Source organism: Hoplias malabaricus, chromosome 1 (assembly GCF_029633855.1).
Source record: "Hoplias malabaricus isolate fHopMal1 chromosome 1, fHopMal1.hap1, whole genome shotgun sequence".
Taxonomy (NCBI): domain Eukaryota; kingdom Metazoa; phylum Chordata; class Actinopteri; order Characiformes; family Erythrinidae; genus Hoplias; species Hoplias malabaricus.
Genome location: NC_089800.1, coordinates 56412996 through 56433268, shown reverse-complemented (window position 1 = coordinate 56433268; position 20273 = coordinate 56412996). Strand labels below are relative to the sequence as shown.

The following is a 20273-nucleotide window of genomic DNA, read 5'->3' as shown; positions in this document are numbered from 1 at the left end:
GCCCACATTTCTACTGCCATCTGAAAGGAGCTTCAGCCACAGAGTGGTTGGCTACAACTCATTTTGCTTGTAAAGTGTGTGCCTTTTGATGTAAGTTCCTTTTGTAACTAATCACGACATTGTGTTTTAAGATTAATATATACAATTTTCTTTAAACGTTCCACACCTATTTTGCTCCTGTCCTTAATATTTGGAGTGTGCTACACAAATCACTTTCTAAATGTGTTAATATTTACAAAATAATGACTGTGGTCAGTGATAACAGTGTTCTTAGAATGTGTGAACACATCACACATTCTGACTTTTACTGAATTTTACAAAATGTCCCACCTTTTCTGGAAATAGGTTTAAACAGGGTCAGAAAATGACATTCTATTCATATGTGAACCAAACCAAACGTGGAATCTTTAGACCCCTCCTACTATCTCTTGAAACATTTGTTACATGACCTTGCCAGGGTTCAGCTAAACGAAAATGGTTGACATGGTTGATGGTGAAGTGATCGCAGATGTGAAAATTTTACCTCTGCTCATCACATGCTTGTAGCTGGTATCTTTCAGTGTTGCTTGGCTTTTATGCATCATGCAGGCAGGCCAACTGTTTTTCATTCTGTGCTATTATGAGGTGTTAATTATTGAGGTGAGCTGTAACACATTTCTTTGCAAATTACTCAGTAACTCAGTTTGTACTTACTTGGCCTGTAAGAACTTGTTTATTGTGTCAGTATTAATTCCAATAACGTAAACCTACAGTGATGTGTTGTACCCTGTGATGGACTGGTGCCCCATCCAGGATGTGTCCCTGCCTTGCACTCAGTGATTGTGGGTAGGCTGTAGACCCGCAATGAATATAAATTTTTTAAAGATTCAACTTACATTAATGGAGTCATGTCAAAGTTTAGATACATCCAGTGCATACCACAAAATGTTAATGTCTTGGTACCTAAAACATTCTTTTTTTTTTTTTTTCAATGTCTCCCCATTGTATCGTGTTTTAACCTGTCAGGTTTAAGCACTAATGGGACTTTACATAGGAAAAAATCTAGTCAGCCTTTTAAACCAGTAGTACTATTTGTTATTCCCTGAATCAACTCTTTTCATTTAGGGTATACACATGATTGATTTGGGCATTTTTTACAGTTTGAAATGACATAGCAATGCTTTGTTTCTGAAATAATGTTCTTGCCCAATAGCTGTTACTCAGGAAACAATCAAATCAAAGGGGAAAGAAAAAAAATCTATTTAATAAACCTGTTCTTCAAATAATGTACTGGCCACCCCACAACAAAATTGAATGTGGTGGATTACTTGGATTTCAAACAAGTTCTAAGACTGCCCCTTGGTTTAGTAAAGTCTCCTAAAAAGTGGTAGATGAAATAAACTGAAAAACTGCCTACACTGACATCTGAAATAACATGTACTTAACAGCCATTTATTTACTAGAAATGAAATAAATAATACTACAGTAGTGTGAACTACAGCCATGTCTTTTGCTTCTTTTTGTTACAGGTCTAATCTATGAAAAGTTAATGATAATGACAGGATATTTCTTTTCCCAGACCAATTTAATTTTTTGCAACAGATATTGTCTGAGGCAAGTTTTTAAATTAGACATACTGAAGTTTATTGCGCAGCACTTAACATTTCTAATTCCAGTGGCTTTTATACTGAAGTCTGTGTTATAGCAGGCTCATGTGAACTGCACTTTGTAGCCGTTAGCTCTGTTGGTGTTGGCATTAATTACTCTCTCCCTCACGTTCTCTTTCCTTGGCTCACTGGCTCTCTGTTTCTCCCTTCCTCGGCATTTTCTTCACCCTCCTCTTGATCTGGCAATTCCTCTAAGAGCAGCGAGGAATGGAATTGGAATGGGCTGAAAGTGTACTGACTGAGCCTCCCAGGGTTGCCTTCTCCTGTTTCTCTCTCTCTGTCTATATATATCCATTTAATTTTCTTTTCTCATTCAGCATGCATCTTCTGTCTATCTGTCATCCTTTTAGCACTGTAACATGTTTGTAGACATAATAGTTCCGATGAAGGTGTTGGTTGTTTAGATGATAAATGTTGTATACTAGCTCTATGCTTTGCTAACTGAAAATCACCTGCATGAAGATGATATCTGTCTTTCTCTCTGTGGTGTTGTGTGTGTGATAGTGGGCTGGTAGTGAGGCCAGGGCAAGTTCAATTCAGTGCAGTACGTGACTGACGCTGAGCAGCCTATGCAGGTGTAGGCGCCAGTGTAATGTGATAGATGTGGTTAGATATGGATAGGGTGCCAGTAGACATCTGTATGCATTCAGAAACACTGGGTCTCCTTTAATACTGTTTACTAGAATGATTACATCAACCAAAATGTCTGAATTTTCGATTTATGACAGATTATCTGCCAGACAACATTTGTAAACATGATAGGTTGAATAAGATAATGCCACATACCCCACATACTTAATAATGACTTGTGATCCCAACAGATTACTCTTCTGACTAACACATTGTGTTGAAACTGTGAAGTTGTCCCTTACCAGTAAGGGGTGTTGGCTTGTCATAAACAACGGGTATATCAGAGCAGCACTTGGCTAGTTCACATTTTTGTACTTCTGCATGTTCAAACACACTCAATCCATGTTTTTAAAATGTTGCTTGTTAAAGGGTGTTTCATTCATTTTAACAGAGAAGCAATGCCTGGGGCTCTTCAAGGACTGGATTGAAGGCTATTGCCTTATAGTGATAATTGCTTATTAAATAATTTGTTGATAGATTTTATGAACAATAAGCAGCATGAAAGCGTAACCTTGTTCAGTGTCATTGTGTAAATACTATTTGTTTGACTATATAATTTTTAAAAGAATATGTGTTTGCATTGTGATAGAATGGACAGGCAATAGTGAGAAGATCGCGGTGGAAAGATCTTTGGCCAGATGTACATATGCTGAGCTATGTCTTTATTCCAAAGAAAACATACTGCTTTGGTCAAGCAGGATGGGGGTCATTTTACAGAGCTTGCCTTGCAATTCATCTTCCCAGTGATTGCAGTGATTTTTTTTCACTCCAAGACCAATTTTGTGCTTCTCAGACATACTGTTCTGGTACAGTAGACGTGTGAAATAAAGATAGACCTGGTTAACCTGGTAATTAAAAATGTACTTGAGCTAGTTCTACACGAGTTATTGACAGTGACTCACAGCATTGTATTCTATACAATGGACTACTAGGATAATGCTAGTAGTTGAACTAATAGATTTAATGTTATGGGAATACTCAGAAATGGATGTGTTCAGATATGCAGTGTCATTGGTATGGTTTAGTAAGCTGCAAAGTTGGAAATGAACTTGTGGTGTACTTTCATTTTAGATAATAAAATGTTAAATTTATGGTGCGCGTCTTAAATAAGATTATTCTGCCTTTGATCTTGAACTTTACTCTCATATAACTCATCCACATCACTTCAGATCTTAAAAGTATCCTTTGCAAGTTTGCCCTGCATCTTTTACAGTCCTTTTATCTTTAGACCACCCCCCCCCTATACATTGATCACAGTTCTCCACATTTCACTCCTTCTGCTCTGTTTTTAGTCATTGAGCTACCCCAGCCCCCCCATCTCTTGCCTAATCACCCATTATTTATCTCAAACATTTTTTGCACTTTTGCAATTTAAACTTTAACAAAACCTGGTGTTATCAATTTAAATGTAACAATACTAATATAATAATAAGTTACAATTATATAGCGCCTTTCATAAACCCAAGGATGCTTTACAGTTTAAAAAAATTGATTTTATGAAACAAACACTAAATGTTGATTAGTCTAATCCTTAAATGAGCCCTTTAGTTTAAAGTGCAACTTTATTTGCTTACATAGGTTTTTTTTTCTTTTTTCCTTTCTTTATCGCACAGCATTGTGAATGTCACATTTCTCATTGCAAATACTCCCAGGCTGTGTTGCCTGGCATGCACCAATAAAATGGAAAACAGTAGTAGGCAGTGATGCAGAGGGCAATAAATAAGAACACTGAAAAATTTCAGTAGCTGAAAGCATTAAGTAGCCTACAAGAGAACAGGCTTCATTGTTTTCCCAGTTTACGCACCATCTCGCCTGAGTTTGGACGAATGCCACACTGGGCTGTTCTGCACATTGTAATTTTGATACGCAGCAACCGATTCCCTCAACCATTTAAGGCCTCTAATATATTCTTTATTGTGCTAAAGCAAGTTTTCAGTGGGTTACCCTTTTCTGGCCCAAATTGCAGCTCATATCTGAGCGAGTCATTGTAACTTAATCCTTTATTGCTCCCTCTCCTCCTCTGATGTGGGGGAAAAAGAAAGAAACAGTCTGCGTTTTCATGCTCTGTGTGAAGAAACGAGTGTCTGTGTGTATGTTGGACTCAATTTCTGTGTATGCGACTGTATGCGTATAATGTATACACTATTTCATCTGCATATTGTGAAAGCACACATGTGGCTGTCTCTAAGAGACCATAAATGTGTTTTGCTGGTTTGCATAAATGTGAACCTATGTTGCATATGACAAATATACTTTAAAGGCTGATGTGTGTGTGATTGCCTGTGAGGAAGCCTGTCTCCATATCTAAATGAATTACTGAAAATCTCTGTCTGTAAATTGAAGTGTAGACCAGACTGAGTGCCACCCGTGTAATAACTCAGTGCTCCTGCTTGTGATTAATCAACAGGCAGCTAGAGCGTATGATGCTGATTAAGAGATGTTATTGCTTAGACCTGATTAGCCAAGCCAAAGCCCTATTTTATTACACACTGCACATACCCCTTTCTGGGCTTGGATAACACACTGAATCCTTCATCTGACCAAGCTCCAGTTATTGAATTGTTAAAAATAATCTAATCTCACTAAAAAAAGATCAAATGTGGCTTTTGTGAGCTGTTTTATATTTTACGTTTCCTAATATTTAATGTTTGGCCTACGAAAATATTTTTAGAAAATAAAAGGGGGGCATTTTGTTCGTGTATTGTTCATAGTGTTGCCACTTCATTAAAAATATGTGTGTGTTTGTGTGTATATATATATATATATATAATATATTATTATAATTATTATATATTATAATATATATAATTATATATATAATTATTTCCAAAAAGGCATTATGCCCATGAATATTTCTTTGCTGGTGTAGGTGTGTGATCTGTGAAATGAGTGTGTCTGTAGGTGTTACATTTGTATTGACTTTCTTAGTAACTTGTCACATACCAGTAATGTCCATGGAAACAAGGTTCTAACCTTTAACATTTAACAGTCTACTAGTTTGGAAGCTAAGTAATATTTGCATGTAAATATTAGGGAATGAAAGGGAAGAATTGTCAACAAATGATGGGGTAAAGAAACCCAGGCATTATAACCTGACACAATTTGGTTGAATGCGATAACTTCTTGCAGTGAAATGCATTTTTTTAAAAACTATTTACAACTGCAAATGAAATTATATTCAGATTGAAATGCAGTTTTCAATTAAAATATAGTGGTTCTGAAATCTGTATCTGTATCTCTGTATGTGTTTAACATGATTTCTTGCCCAGCCACAGTATCGATAATTGTTTGTCTTACCACTAAAACTCACAAATCAGAATGATAATGAATCTGGTAGACGAATATTGGCTTCTCAGGTTTTGATCGTGTACAGTGGCTAAATTTTAAGTCGCAGTAAAATTCATGATGTAATGCATGAACTTCAAATCAGAAATTTAGTGTAGATGGCACGACACAAGTACAACAGACATGGGTACTTTCAAGGTCTCTGCTAATTAGCCTGGAAAACATGTAGAAAAAATAAATAGATTGAAGGCACCTTTACAAAGTACTGTTAGTTCTAGGGATTTCTGAACGTAATTCCAGCAGGCTCCACCTTGACACACCCAGATTGACGCTAGAACCCATTGCAGTTTTTCTGTGTGAAGTTATAAGAGGAGAAAGAAGTCTTTCATAGCAGTGCTGATATTTCATCTCTGACCTCATGCAGGCAGCTCCACCCGTTGTTAAATTGTTTATAAAAAGTCACCCAAAGCTGATTTGAAAACGATTTGTTATGGAGTGATGCAACAATGTCAGATGTCAAAACAAGCAGTGAAGTGATATATAACACCATTGTTATTGTTGTTGTGGCTTAGTGTGTGGTGCAGCCATGGTGGCGGGTTTGGTTTTGGGTTGGAGCACAGGGTGCAGCCTTCCTTTTCTCTCTTCCAGTGCCCAGCAGTTCATAATGGCACTTTGCTCTTGATCTTTTCTTGTTGATATTTATTTATTTTCCTAACTGTGAATATTTTGTGGTTACGTTAATAGGGCCTCCTGGTAAATGTTGAAGGGCTAGAAAAAGAGAGATTCTGCTTGTGAGGGCTTAGGCAGTGGGGAAGACCGGCGTCTGCTCCTAATTGGGGGAAAATGCGTAGCACATGGAGCTTGGTTGGCAGAGAGTGTGTGTGTGTGTGTGTGTGTGTGTGGTAAGCATGAGGTCTGTGTGTATGTAGGGGTGGGCATTCCCGGGAGCATAAAGGGTTATATCTACATTTTTCTTTTTGTGATGTTTGTGTGTTTCTTTCTTCGGTTGATCTTCTGTATGTATAATAAATGGGACAATTTGGGATGTTTTGATTTAACTTGTCAAATCTTTGTGCAGGGCAGTAAATATTATTTGGGTAGTTGTGCAATAATTACTTATTTCCAAGTGATAAATTACTGCTTACAAAATGTAACAGTGTTACATTCCTTTTTAAATCCAGAGAAATGTAATCACACTACTCAATTTAATTCTGCGTAACTTTGTAAACACAATAAATGCCTATTACATTGGAAAGGTACAGAAGAAAATCCAAAATATATTTTCAGTTCTTTTTTTAATAAACAAGCATCCAATCACGCTGTCATTTGAAGGGATATCTACTTTTGCAGCTATTGAGCAAGACATGGCAAATTTATCAGTTCAGAAACAGAATTACTTAATTTTAGGTAAAAGGAATAGCTTTTTTATTTGTACCACATTACCGTCAGTACTGGTGCTGAGACTTGGTTTAATTATTTAGAAAGTGAAGGTACATAGTGGTAAATGTAAGAAAAAGTGAAATCATAGGGTGAAAATAGAAAGCTAATTCATATAAATGTGTGTTTCAATAAATGTATTTTGACACAGACTGCAAAAATGATCAATTAGAGCAAAAGAATGATTGATTCATGAATTTAACTTTAGTCGTCAGTATTCTGAACACCTGATTCAAAAAATAGGCATCAGTTTTGAATGCATCTGTACATCTGTGTGTCAACATTCAGTGTGTGTTATTATAATTAATTATTAATTCATATTTTTCCTAGATCATATTGTTTGAAAATAATTAATTAACACAGGCAGTGCACAGAGAGAATGGGACTGCCATGGAAAAACAGAAGTGAAGCTTTGAGGCTCAAATGGCAAAAGACACTTCTAGACGAGCCAGTCTGGCAAAAAGTAGGAAAATGAAAAAAATGGCTTCATGAGCTACTGTAGGTGTTATCCCTCTAATGTTTCAGGCCTTGGCACAGTTTTGCATACAATCTGGAGACCCATGTGGCCTCAAAAATCCTTTCTGAATAGCTGTACTTTTTGCAAAATAAATAAGGATGGAATTTAATATGTGACAAGATTCGTTGCTTAATGAAAGATGAAGCAGTTTAGATACAGTTTTCTTGTAAGCTTTGTTCCGTCCAAAACAGTGATGCTTATTGTGGTGTTAAATATCTACTGCTTGAATAAGGCAACCCACAGTGCAAGATGCATTATGTAAAGCTATTAGAAGGGTCATTGGACACAAGCAGTCTAGTTTAGTCATTAAAATTTGCACAGCTTTTAATCTTTCTATGAACGATAATTTCCGTGAGATGTATTTGTATTAGTTTTAGCACATTCATGATTAACAACCGTTATAGCAACCTTTTAAACGCGTTTTTAAAATAGCGTTGTTTGACAAACATGTAATATAATTACATTATATTATTCTTCAAATCAGTGTCTTAATTAAGGACTAACTGAATGTGAACTGATGAATATTATGTTGCTGCTGTATTCTGGCTGACCGGTGATCACCCTCTTCATGTTTATCCAGTAGTGGGAGAGCATGGCAGTGAAATCAGATCATTCAGCCAGAGACACATACACACAAAAAGACACACTCTTGCCATAATAGCAAAACTGAGCTGTTTGAGAGTGCGCAGAAAGAGCTGAATGGACTCATTTGAGCATAAGGACCTCCTTGTTTGGTAAAAGGGCTTTATTGTATGGCCCTTTTTGCCTGAGAGGCTTAAGATAAGGATATATATTGCAGAGATTTTGAAATTGCCAGGTGCTTTTTGACACTTGGAAAATACTTTTCCAGGTTTTCCATTGACGTGGAATCAGCAGGGAGTGGGACCCATGCATATTTAACTTTCTGTAAAGTCATTTTAATGTGCATTTTTCAGTTAAAAGGCAGGCTGTTGAGTGTTCACTTTCATCACAATAATGGACAGTGATACATCAAACATGGGCAAAGAAATGTTCAATGTTTGTAGCAAAGTCTTGTATTGTGTGTACTTATTATGCTGTTGTCTTTTTCTCATTACATTGAAGATGTCCTTGGTGTTTGAGAAGGCATCTTTATAAATTGCATTAGCACGTTATTATTATTATTAGTAGTAGTATTTAATTATTATTATTTTTTATTATTTGCTCTGCTCTGTGGTGGTACTCTGGAGGTACTAACCACGAAAGAACAGAGTGAAAGAGGGCTAACAAAGTATGGTATCTACAGTATTGTGCAAAAGATTTAGGCATCTACAAAAATTTGATTTTAAAACTGATTTATCTGAATAATAAGAGTTTATCTGCCCAAAAACAACTAATATTAAAATTAAAAACAAATAACAAATAAATTGTGGCATCCTGTGTAATTGCCTTGGTTTATATATTCATATATTACCCTATGATTTTTCAGGCCAACTACTATTAAAAGGCATTGAAGCTAAGAAATGGTCTGAACAAGTAATTTAGCACGATTCTTTATTCTGGAAACCCAAAACGTCAAATACCAGCTTGATCTCACATTGTACTGTATGGGAGATATGATTTTTGGACAAAAGTATTGGGAAACACCGGTTATTCATTGCATTCAAGTGTTTCATTCAGTCATATTGCTACAGGATATAAAACCAATCACATTCCACGTTTGTAGTCAGCTTTTAAAACCTTTGTGAAAGTATGGGTGGTTATGGGAATAGGATGCCACCATTGTAACAGATCAGTTTGAGATCTCTTCCTTTCTAGATATTCCAGGATCAGCTGAGTGGGGTTATTGAAAAATGGAAGCTTTCCACAAGAAGCAATCCACAGTGGCACACTACATAAAGTTACAGAGTGGGGTTGCAGAGGCCAGCAGTGCATAAAAATCACTAGTGCTCTGCTGATTCAATAACTGTAGAGTTCCAAACCATATGTATGTATGTATATGTGTGTGTTTGTGTGTGTGTATGTTTTCTTTTTTCTTTTTTTATCCTGGTCTGTTTTCAAATTTTTCCATTCTGTTGGAATGCTAAGTATACTGATCATTTCATTATCCTTAATACCTACTATTTGATTAACACTTTTTTCTTCAGTTGATCTGATTTTTAATATGTGATTAATCGATAACAGGCAGAAAATTCATTGGCAAAAGGCTGCCTGTATAATCAGGCTACTTTAGTGGAAATAAGGAGCATGAGGAGTTATTTTATCTCTTGAGCTTATTCCTTAACTGTGTGTGTGTGTGTGTGTGTGTGTTTGTGTTCCTTTTTCATTTTCAGAACTATATGGTTTTGATGTTCTCATTGATTCCAACCTCAAGCCATGGCTTCTGGAAGTGAACCTCTCTCCGTCACTGGCATGGTGAGTGACATATCATTCTGAGCTCATTGGTCTATACCATTAGTTTTTCCATTTTGTTGTGCTTTTTAAATTGCTCTGAGCAAAATTCTGAGCATTCAGTCTTTTTACATATATGATTTTAGCTAACATACATGCTTAAATTTTCCTGCTGAATATTATATGTAATAATACATTGCCAGGCTTTTGGTTTTGTCAAAACGATCCTGTGTGAGGCCTGAGTATAGAAGGTCTTATATATACATCATATATAACAGCCGTCTACACATGTATCGAATTATTATCTATGATTTAGGTTAATGTTAGATTAATAATACATGCCCAAAATATCCCTGAAAAATCTTTTGAGCTGCTTACCTCAGAGTGGCTTGGCAGGTGTATGGTCATAGACCAGGGATTCAGGAAAAATAATTTATCCCGACCTTTTACCTGTATTTTCAAATGAAAGCATGCAGTACTTTTAAGGCCCATTGAATTCCAGACAGCTGGCAGTATCTCACATGAACAAATTCATAAAATATCTGTTTGATTCTTTCTTCAAAGTGGACGTTTATTAGGCACCCTTTTGAGAAGCAAGTCATGGGTGTGTCTAACCAAAAAAGCAGATAGGTGAACACATACAAGTGGGTAAGATCCACCCATGTTCTTTTCATAGTTTGTTAAAAACCCTGAATCAAAGACAGCCTTCATGCTGGTTTGGCATATGGAAAAATAAATTTCTAATGAAGTTTTAAACGAGTAAAAGGTTTTCCCCTCAAACACTGCTTTGCCTGTAATCATACTGTAAACATGCCTATAAACATGTTGTACAGTGGTTCTTAAAATAGCATGAGCTTCTGTGACATATAAATTTAAATGGTAAGGTTTACTACATTTTCACATTTAGCATCAATAAATTTTTGCTCTGTTGGATGTAGGCCTTTTGTAAAACAAACCTGTCCTTTTTTTCTAGTGCATCAATGTCACTTAAATGTAAAATGGGTTCCCAGCATTAACTTGAAATTTCCATTCAGCATTCGCGATTATAAGCGTTCTGTTACATTCAGTAAAATATAACATGTCTCTGCTTCCATCCTTCTGATTTTCTTAAAATGCCCATGCTTTTTTAATTAAGTTCATCTAAGACAAATGTAATATTTTTATGGTCTTTGTAAGAAAGTTTTTATTTTAGTGCCAGCAGAGGTTGTAGCTATTGGGATGTACGCAATTAACAGTTAAAATAAAATTAACTCATTTGGTATGAGTTGGAGGAGTTAAATTGGTTGGAGTTAAATGGCAACATTACAATATTATAAATAAAAGCGAGATTAAATGTGACCTCTGAAGTGCTGTTTTGTTTTTGGTATGAAACAACAGGTTCTATACATTTTCCCTGTCATTAATGAAGAACAGAAGACCAGAGTTGTTTGATGTAGCTTTTGTAATTGTAGATATAATTGTTGTTCAATATGCATGCATTCTTTTATCAGCTATTGTTTGGTTGATAAAACGGGAGAAAATAAAATGACTGACTGCAGACATAATAACATATGGCCTTTATTGTGTGACACACTGCACTTAAGAAAAGCAATGAGCATAACAAATATTCCCCTGTAACCACTACCAATATATGTAAAGATAAATGAGAAATATTATTATTTCTACTACATTTAACCTAGGATTCAAGTCTGTATGCTGTTCTGGTATACCCCACACTTTGTTATTGATGTATCTTTAAATTTCATCCATTGTACTTATAATGAATTCTTTTACTTAATCTGACTTCTCTTGATATTTCTAGTGATACTCCTCTTGATCTGAAGATAAAGGCTAGCATGATCTCAGATATGTTCTCAATCGTGGGTGAGTTCTTTATGACATTCTTTATTTAAACATTTCTTCATTATTTTATAACATTCATGTTACTCATATCTATTTGTTCTTAGTGTACTGAAGCAGTTTCACATTGTCAATAGGTTTAATGAGTTCAGTGAGCTTTGTATCTTTTTTTTCACCTGTGAAATAGTAATAGGAAATAGTGAAGGAATGCCAGTGTGCTGTGGAAACTTTCCTTTGCCCTTGTTCCATGTACAAGATTTAGCCTGAAGCAGGCTACAATACATTTGTGTTTCTTAAACTGGGTGTCTCTTGTTTATGGAGCTTCTCACTTCATTCACTTCATATTACAAAATGGAACAAAACCACTAAATGAATATTGTATCGAGTGCTGATCTTATTTTTTTAAGCTCATGAATCAAGCAAGCATTGTTTCAATTTTGAAAATATCCCATATTCATTTAGTACTGACTATGGACTTGTTAGAGAGTTTCACAAATGATCCACAGCAATTCAAAAGGAAACCACAGGCATTATTTATTAATATTATATTAAAAACAGAAGATTTGCTAACAAAAGATTGCAAGCTAAAAAAACAGTAATACTTATGTAAATTTTCCATAATCATTTGCCTAGGCCATGCTAATTTGTGTACTGGGTGAAAATAAATTAACTTAATCAAACGATTGCTTTAGTGAAACTTTGTTTTCATTTTAAAAAGAGAAAAAGGTATGTCTTGTAGCTTCATGTTTGAATTATGTCTTTAGTTGTTTAGTTTTATAACATAATAGAAGATCCAAATATGTCTTGATATTTGACTCCTTTGATGCCATGTGAGTGATGCATAATAATGGCTGTTCTGTGCAGTTGTCAGCTCATGGTTCCAGTTTATTGCCCCCAGGATACATTACAGGGAGAAGGGGTGCTCATAAATTGCTAGTTTTTGTTGGATGGATGCATTAGTGGCGCCAGGGGGTGGGATGATGGAGGGAATTGGTGTATGTGTATTAAACATACCCCATCCATTTTCCTACAAACAAACTCTGATAGTGCTGGACTGCGTCCCAGTCCTGTAAATAGGGACAGTATGCCAGTAGCGTCAGTGTTGTTATTTTCCCCTCTTCTAGGACTGTCAGGTTTATTTTAGCCTTGTTTTGAATAATTGCTGCATGTAGACAGGCACACATCACATACTGACAATTTGGATGCAGATGTGCAGAAAACTTTAGGGGATTAGAGTGTGGTGAATAACAAACCTGATTACCAGAAAATTTGAGACACTGCAGACTTTAAATAAAACCTGAATGCAATGATGTGCAAATCATTTAAACCCTATATTTAATTAAAAATAAAAACCGGATTCCAAAAAACTTGGGACACTAAACAAATTGTGAATAAAAACTGAATGCAATGATGTGGAGATGGAAAATGTCAACATTTTATTCGTAATAGAACATAGATGACAGATCAAAAGTTTCATTTGAGTAAATGTAACATTTTAAAGGAAAAATATGTTGATTCAAAATTTCACAGTGTCAACAAATCCCAAAAAAGTTGGGACAAGTAGCAATACATGGCTGGAAAAAGGAAATTGAGCATATAACGAACAGCTGGAAGACCAATTAACACTAATTGGGTCAATTGACAACATGATTGGGTATAAAAAGAGCTTCTCAGAGTGTCAGTGTCTCTCTGAAGCCAAGATGGTAAGAGGATCACCAATTCCACCATTGTTGCGCAGAAAGATAGAGCAGCAATACCAGAATGGTGTTACCCAGCGTAAAATAGCAAAGACTTTTAAGCTATCATCATCAACCGTGCATAACATCATCAAAAGATTCAGAGAATCTGGAACAATTGCTGTGCGTAAGGGTCAAGGTCGTAAAACTCTACTGGATGCTCGTGATCTCCGGGCCCTTAAACGTCACTGCACCTCAAACAGGAATGCCACTGTCAAGGAAATAACAGAATGGGCTCAGGAATACTTCCAGACAGCATTGTCAGTGAACACAATCCACCGTGCCATCCGCCGTTGCCAGCTGAAACGCTACAGTGCAAAGAGGAAGCCATTTCTAAGCAAGCTCCACAAGCTCAGACGTTTGCACTGGGCCAGGGGTCTTTTAAAATGGAGTGTGGCAAAATGGAAGACTGTTCTGTGGTCAGATGAGTCACGATTTGAAGTTCTATATGGAACACTGGGACGCCATGTCATCCGGACCAGAGAGGACAAGGATAACCCAAGTTGTTATCAATGCTCCGTTCAGAAACCTGCATCACTGATGGTATGGGGTTGCATAAGTGCTTGTGGCATGGGCAGCTTGCATGTCGGGAAAGGCACCTTTAATGCAGAGAACTATGTTCAGGTTCTAGAACAACATATGCTCCCATCTAGACATCATCTCTTTCAGGGAAGACCCTGCATTTTTCACCAAGGTAATGCCAGACCACATTTTGCAGCAATCACAACATCATGGCTACGTAGGAGAAGGATCCGGGTACTGAAATGACCAGCCTGCAGTTCAGATCTTTCACCTATAGAGAGCATTTGGCGCATCATAAAGAGGAAGGTGCAAAGAATGCCCAAGACGATTGAACAGTTAGAGGCCTGTATTAGACATGAATGGGAGAGCATTCCTATTTCTAAACTAGAGAAACTGGTCTCCTCTGTCCCCAGACGTCTGTTGAGTGTTGTAAGAAGAAGGGGGAATGCCACACAGTGGTAAAAAATGGCCTTGTCCCAACTTTTTTGGGATTTGTTGACGCCATGAAATTTTGAAACAACATATTTTCCCCTTAAAATGATACATTCTCTCAGTTTAAACTTTTGATCTGTGATTTGTGTTCTATTCTGAATAAAATACTAGATGTTGGCACCTCCACATCATTGCATTCAGTTTTTATTCACAATTTGTTTAGTGTCCCAACTGTTTTGGAATCCGGTTTGTATTACAAAGACAATATTTTGAAACTGAGAATGAATAAAGTATTTACTTTAATATGTGGCCATGTTTAATTTGATGCCAGCAACATGTTACAAAAATGTTGGTATGGGGCAACAAAAGACATAAAATAAGACCAAATAAACAAGTTAAGTTAATTGGCAACAGATCAGTTAATTTATTGTGTATAAAAATTATCTTAACATGGCTATGTGTTTCAGAAGTTCAGCCATTTGTGAAAGACTACACGGGCAAATAGGGCAACAATTTAAGAATAATGTTTGTCCACTTAAAATAGTAAAAATATATGGGGATTTCAACAAAAGTACATAATATCATTAGAAGATTCAGAGAATCTGGAGATATGCAAGGCCCAAAACTATTATTGGATGGGTGTGGTCTTTAGGACCTGAGGTGGTAAATTTCTGTAGAAAAACATTATAACAGAGTCCACAAGTAGTAACGCAGCTGGAATTCTATAACCAGCATGTATGGGACAAACTTACATTTGCTTTCTTCAGTTCCCAAACATTTACAGAGTATTGTTAAAAGTAAAGATGATGCAGCATTGTGGTAGACATGCCCCATTTTGGAAATATTTTATTTTGTTTTTAATTTACATTTTGTGCAGTGTCCAACCTTTTTGGAAATGGGGTTTATAAAATAATTATGGTTTGTCTCATAGTTTTGAATGGATATAGAGATGCCTTCGAGATTATTTTTAACACCTTGCATATTAGCGATTAAGTATTTGTCAAAGTAAAACCAAGATTTAATATGTGGTTATTAAGTCAAGCATGTAATAAGAACAAACTTGTTTTCTGCCCCCAGGGTTTGTATGTCAAGACCCTGGACTAAAACCAGTGCGGTCTGATAAAGCTGGTCCTGATCCCAGTGTAAAGAACCACACTCAAAAAACTCAGGTATGTGCTATGATTTTGATCACTACATTTTCCAGTATACTCGCTCAGAACATTTCCAGCACGTTAACTCACTTATAAACTCACATGGCTGACAGCTTTCAGTGATTGATATCAAGAACTCTGCAAAACATTACTTTGTTATTAAACCTGGAAAGATTTTGTTTAATCTGTTTGATCTGAAGCTTTAATTCATATAAGGATCATGATAGTGGTATTTTTTATTTACCAAACTTTCATTATTGCATGCTTCTTTTACTTTGAGGTTTATTTTTTTTAAATTATGAATATATATTACTAACCAGTAATAGATCAGAAATTGTTCTATTCCACTGTAGAACGTCTTGCTCATAAGCATGTCTGTATCATTGTTTGTTGTCTTATAGCTTTCTTTCTCTGCACAGTCATCAAAATACAAGGTGGTAAGTAATCCTCAATTTAATGTAAACATAACTGAGTAATTTATATATATATTTTTCTCTTTTCTCGCTTTTTTGCATCATTACGGCCAACCATAGGTAAGAGAGTGTTAAAAATGTCATGGCTCAGCTCCAGTAGGCTTTTTTTTTCCTGTAGTGTACAATTCTAAGCATGGAAATACAATTTTCACCACACTTCCTTTTGATGTCTGCACTTTTTTGATGTTTACTGATTATAATGGCATAAAGGAAATATGTTTGTATATTAAGGAGCTCTGTATTATTAAGAATGCCAGAATGGCCTCTCACAACCTCTTGACGTAAATAAGCTATGCCTTTTCATTTATTGTGCTACGTTTTTCGAGAATGATGAGGCCTATGGTATCATGGTGATTGAAATACTTTTTTTTTTAATTGGCATTGAACAACATTCAACAAAAACGTACTTCTGTACAGGGGAAATAAGTGGCCATTGTATTGTTCTACACTTTGTTCTGTTGTGGGGCCAACAGTGCTGGTGTTATGATGTGTGATGTATTTTTATGCATACTGTTGTGTGAAAAAACAGTAGAATGGAACACGATACTAGAATACTGTTGCCAATCAGGTTAATTTCTTTATGGCCTCATACTGTAACATTTTCCCTGCCTTACAGCATGTCATATACAACTGTAAACCATTAATCTTATTTAAAATTTTTGCTCAAGAGCTATATTATTTGTCTTTATCCCACATAATATCATGCATGAAGTAACACTTTATTGTATTTCTTTCAAAGCAGAGTTTCTCCTTACAAACTCAAAGCAGCTTTAGTGGATTTTCTTAGTGCAGTTGTAATCCTTGTCTATTAAATACATACGTTTCATGCTCTCATGAATGTTTATGGGATATGGTGGACAATACCTTCATCTTGCTACAGATTTTGTAGATGTACAAAGACACTATAGTCTCTGGATTTGTTTATAACTTGCCTTTGCCTGCTGATTCTTTGATTAGATGCATTGTGTAAAGTTATTTCAAGGGATTACAACTCTGTCTTTAGCTGCCATGATAGCCCAGCACCAGTCAGATAAAGTAAATGCAAGCCCCATGTTATTTAAGATGACAACTGCAGCCAGTGATCCTTGGGGTCATTCCTGGCATGCAGTCAAAAGCCTAGTTAAAACTGTCAGTCTTTTGTGGCAGTGCTTATTATTATCTTGGAAGAGCAAGGAAAAATACAAGTCTAGAATGCCAAAGTAGATGGAACGTGACATATTAAGCAACCAAGAAGGGGATTGCAACATCTTTGTAAATGTAAATTTAAAATCATTATATTTTACAATGTCACAATTCTCAATCTATCAGTCTGTAAATATTTTCTGCTAGGAACACCTTATTCCAAGATTCCATATGGCCAACTATGAATTGTTTTTTTCTTTCTGGATCCTGAATCGGCTGTATGGAATTTATTGAATAACTATATATTAAAAAAAAAATCAAATAAACAAATCCCCATAAAACCTAAAATAATTTAAACACAGGCTGATCGTTATTATGAAGGGACATCATGAAATATGTGATTTTGTGACCAGACACTGTACTAGAGGGGCAATATTTCTGGCCTCTAGACAGGGATTTAGAGAATGGATTTTTAAAGTTTAATACAATTGCTTGTGTTGAGATGGGGTTGTGTAGCCAGGTAAGGGAATATACTGCTCGTCTTCCTTTCTCTAGAGACCTGTGTCTGACAACACTGATGCTGAAGAGCAAAAAGAGAAACAGGGAGGAAAGCAGGTGGATACCCTGGGCTTGACTGCAGAAGAGGTAATGTAACAAAATCTCCTGATTTATTGATTGATTGATTTATTTTACTTTTAATTTTGTATTTTTTTTTAACCTTTGAATGTGTTTCAATGAAGGTCCCTTGGAGGTTGTAATGACATGATGGCATATCCAAAGTAAAAATGATCTCCCAGTAAAAATTAACTTAATGACTGTTGTGATTGTAATTTAACAAAAATCAAAGGTGCTCTCTGACCTTTGTACAGTGCTGTATCTAAGCAGCCAATTTTGGTAACAGAGAAGAAGAAAAAATGAGCAACAACGTGCAGGGAAACAAGGAAAGGAAAACAAAAAATAATAATCATGTTAAACAGTAAGGACTATAATATTTATGAATTAAGCTGATATTACCGTGAAGTTTAGAGATAAAAACTCATTATATTTGCAGACACAGTTACATTGATTATACAATACGGTTAGTACAGAGCTCTTACATACATTATAATATGTCCGTCCGTGTTCTATGCTTTTCATGTTTTTCATTTGACCCACAAAACCACAAAATAGTAATCACTAGAAGATGTGTTTGGCACAGAATTCACAAAATTCCTCACCTATTCCTGTTCTAAAGTCACAAATATTGCTGATGTTAGTATGATGGTGCACATTCAGGAGTCTTTGCGCACCCAATAAGAGAATGTTTTTTTCTTTGTTAGTCTTGAGTTTGATATTAAGTGTCAAGGTTTTCACATCTCTTGGCCAGATGAAAGTTTTGAGGAGGACTCAAGAGGAGTATGAGAGGAGAGGTGGATTCATACGCATTTTCCCCACACCACAGACTTGGGAACTTTACAGGTTAGAGGAAACTACACAAAAGTCTTTTTTTTTTTTTAAAAAAGAATAAAGCTTTATAAACATGTCAGGCGTTTTAGATTTCACACAAACTGTTTTAATAACCTTATTAATTGTCCCAAAATATTAAAATGTAAAACATTAACATAGAGTTTTGAACAATATTTTCTCAGCCTTAAAACATAAGTAAAACTTTCTTTTTCATTTTTTTGTCAATTATTCAGCATTTAGTACTTAAACAGCAAGAGGTTTTTCTACATTTTTAGGAGAAATTAGTTATATAATAATATTCTTTTTCTCTGTGTTTGTCCCTGTCAGTGGTTATCTGGAATACAAGACATCTATGAACTCCATGTTGGCTAATAAACTTTTCCATGGAAGGTGAGCCTTTCCACTGCGGTTAGGAATGTTTTTGAGGGAAACTTGGGCTGTATTTTAGGTCTTTAGTTGATATTTTGTCTAGAGATGGATCAGTGGAGGTAACAATATATGTACACTACTAGTGGAATTTTAGCTTTTCCAGAATGAACAAACTGTTTCTGTGTGGCTTGTGTTGAAAAAAAAATATCTGAGAATTTCAGATTTGGAAGATCTGATAATATTTATTTTAAAAAAAGTCTACAGCTACCAAATGTACTTCTAAAAAATGGTCAATAAAAAATTTTCTTAGAGCAGCAGATTGATTAGGGACCACATATCCCTTTTAAGAATGTATAGACAAGACCAGTTTAGTGTGTTTTATTTGCACTTGTTGTTGATAGTAATTGTTTCAGACCTGTATTTTTTATTTTTTATGTCAGTTGTTCTTTGTTTCTCAGGTCAGGAAAAGCATCTGTGAACTCTCAAGCCAGGTTAGCTCTCTAATCTTTTAAATATAAGTGTTATTTAATTTTTTCCTTTGATGCCTTAAGAATCTGGTTAGTCATTTTATGAGAAAGTTAAGAGAAAGTCTAGATTTTACTCATTTGAAGAGAAGCTGTGGCATTTGATGTTATTTGTGATATATATTTGTGTTATCAAACAAACAATATGTAGTACTTTTTTTGTTCACATGTGACATGATCTGGTTTATTGTTACAAAATGCATACTATTTACATTTAGCATATGTTTTTTATTCCATAGAAATAAGCTGAAAGGTAATCGGCCTTTGGAGTTGGAGTCACTTAACACTTGTCACTTGGTCCTGTATGAGAGGAAGCTGGTTTCACTGGAGGCCCGGACTCATCGACAAAGGCGTAGGACTAGTCGTGCCACTAATGGGAGGAAGAAAACAGGTAAATATGTATGTATGGGTGGGGGGTGTGAGAGAGACTTTATGTTAATATTTAAATTTTAATTTATTTAATAATTTCATACATTCACACGCCAATAAAAAATTTAAAAGTATCCGAGTAAACAGAGAAACTTCAAAAGCTACTTAGACTTTTTTCTTTCTCAGGTCAAGGACTCTCACCATCTTCTCCACATAGCAGTGAGAAAGAAGGAGATGATGGAAAGGAACAAAGGCCACAGGACAGCAAAGGAAACAAAACATCTCCCACAGACCCTCATGTCACAAATAAGGAGAGTGTTCCAACAGAAGAACGCTTGTTAGTTAAAGCTAGCAAACCTAAAGTGGATCTGCTACATATTCTCCAGCAGGGATGGGATCTCAGGTCAGTTTGAACAATACAAGTGT

General features: G+C 35.6%; 1 protein-coding gene across 3 annotated transcripts in view; it reads left to right on the top strand.

Moving 5' to 3' along the window:
• Positions 1 to 20273, top strand: part of ttll5 (tubulin tyrosine ligase-like family, member 5) — a 64007-nt gene that overhangs the window by 10481 nt on the left and 33253 nt on the right. For all 3 annotated transcript variants that reach the window (XR_010802127.1, XM_066667142.1, XM_066667154.1), the window contains exons 13-22: positions 9807 to 9888; positions 11666 to 11727; positions 15471 to 15562; positions 15946 to 15981; positions 17695 to 17784; positions 18506 to 18597; positions 18913 to 18975; positions 19413 to 19445; positions 19718 to 19869; positions 20034 to 20250. Coding sequence is in view for 2 of the 3 variants with exons in the window: in XM_066667142.1 (XP_066523239.1) it covers positions 9807 to 9888; positions 11666 to 11727; positions 15471 to 15562; positions 15946 to 15981; positions 17695 to 17784; positions 18506 to 18597; positions 18913 to 18975; positions 19413 to 19445; positions 19718 to 19869; positions 20034 to 20250 (919 nt within the window). In the remaining variant the exon portion in view is untranslated. The remainder of the gene's footprint in view (positions 1 to 9806; positions 9889 to 11665; positions 11728 to 15470; positions 15563 to 15945; positions 15982 to 17694; positions 17785 to 18505; positions 18598 to 18912; positions 18976 to 19412; positions 19446 to 19717; positions 19870 to 20033; positions 20251 to 20273) is intronic.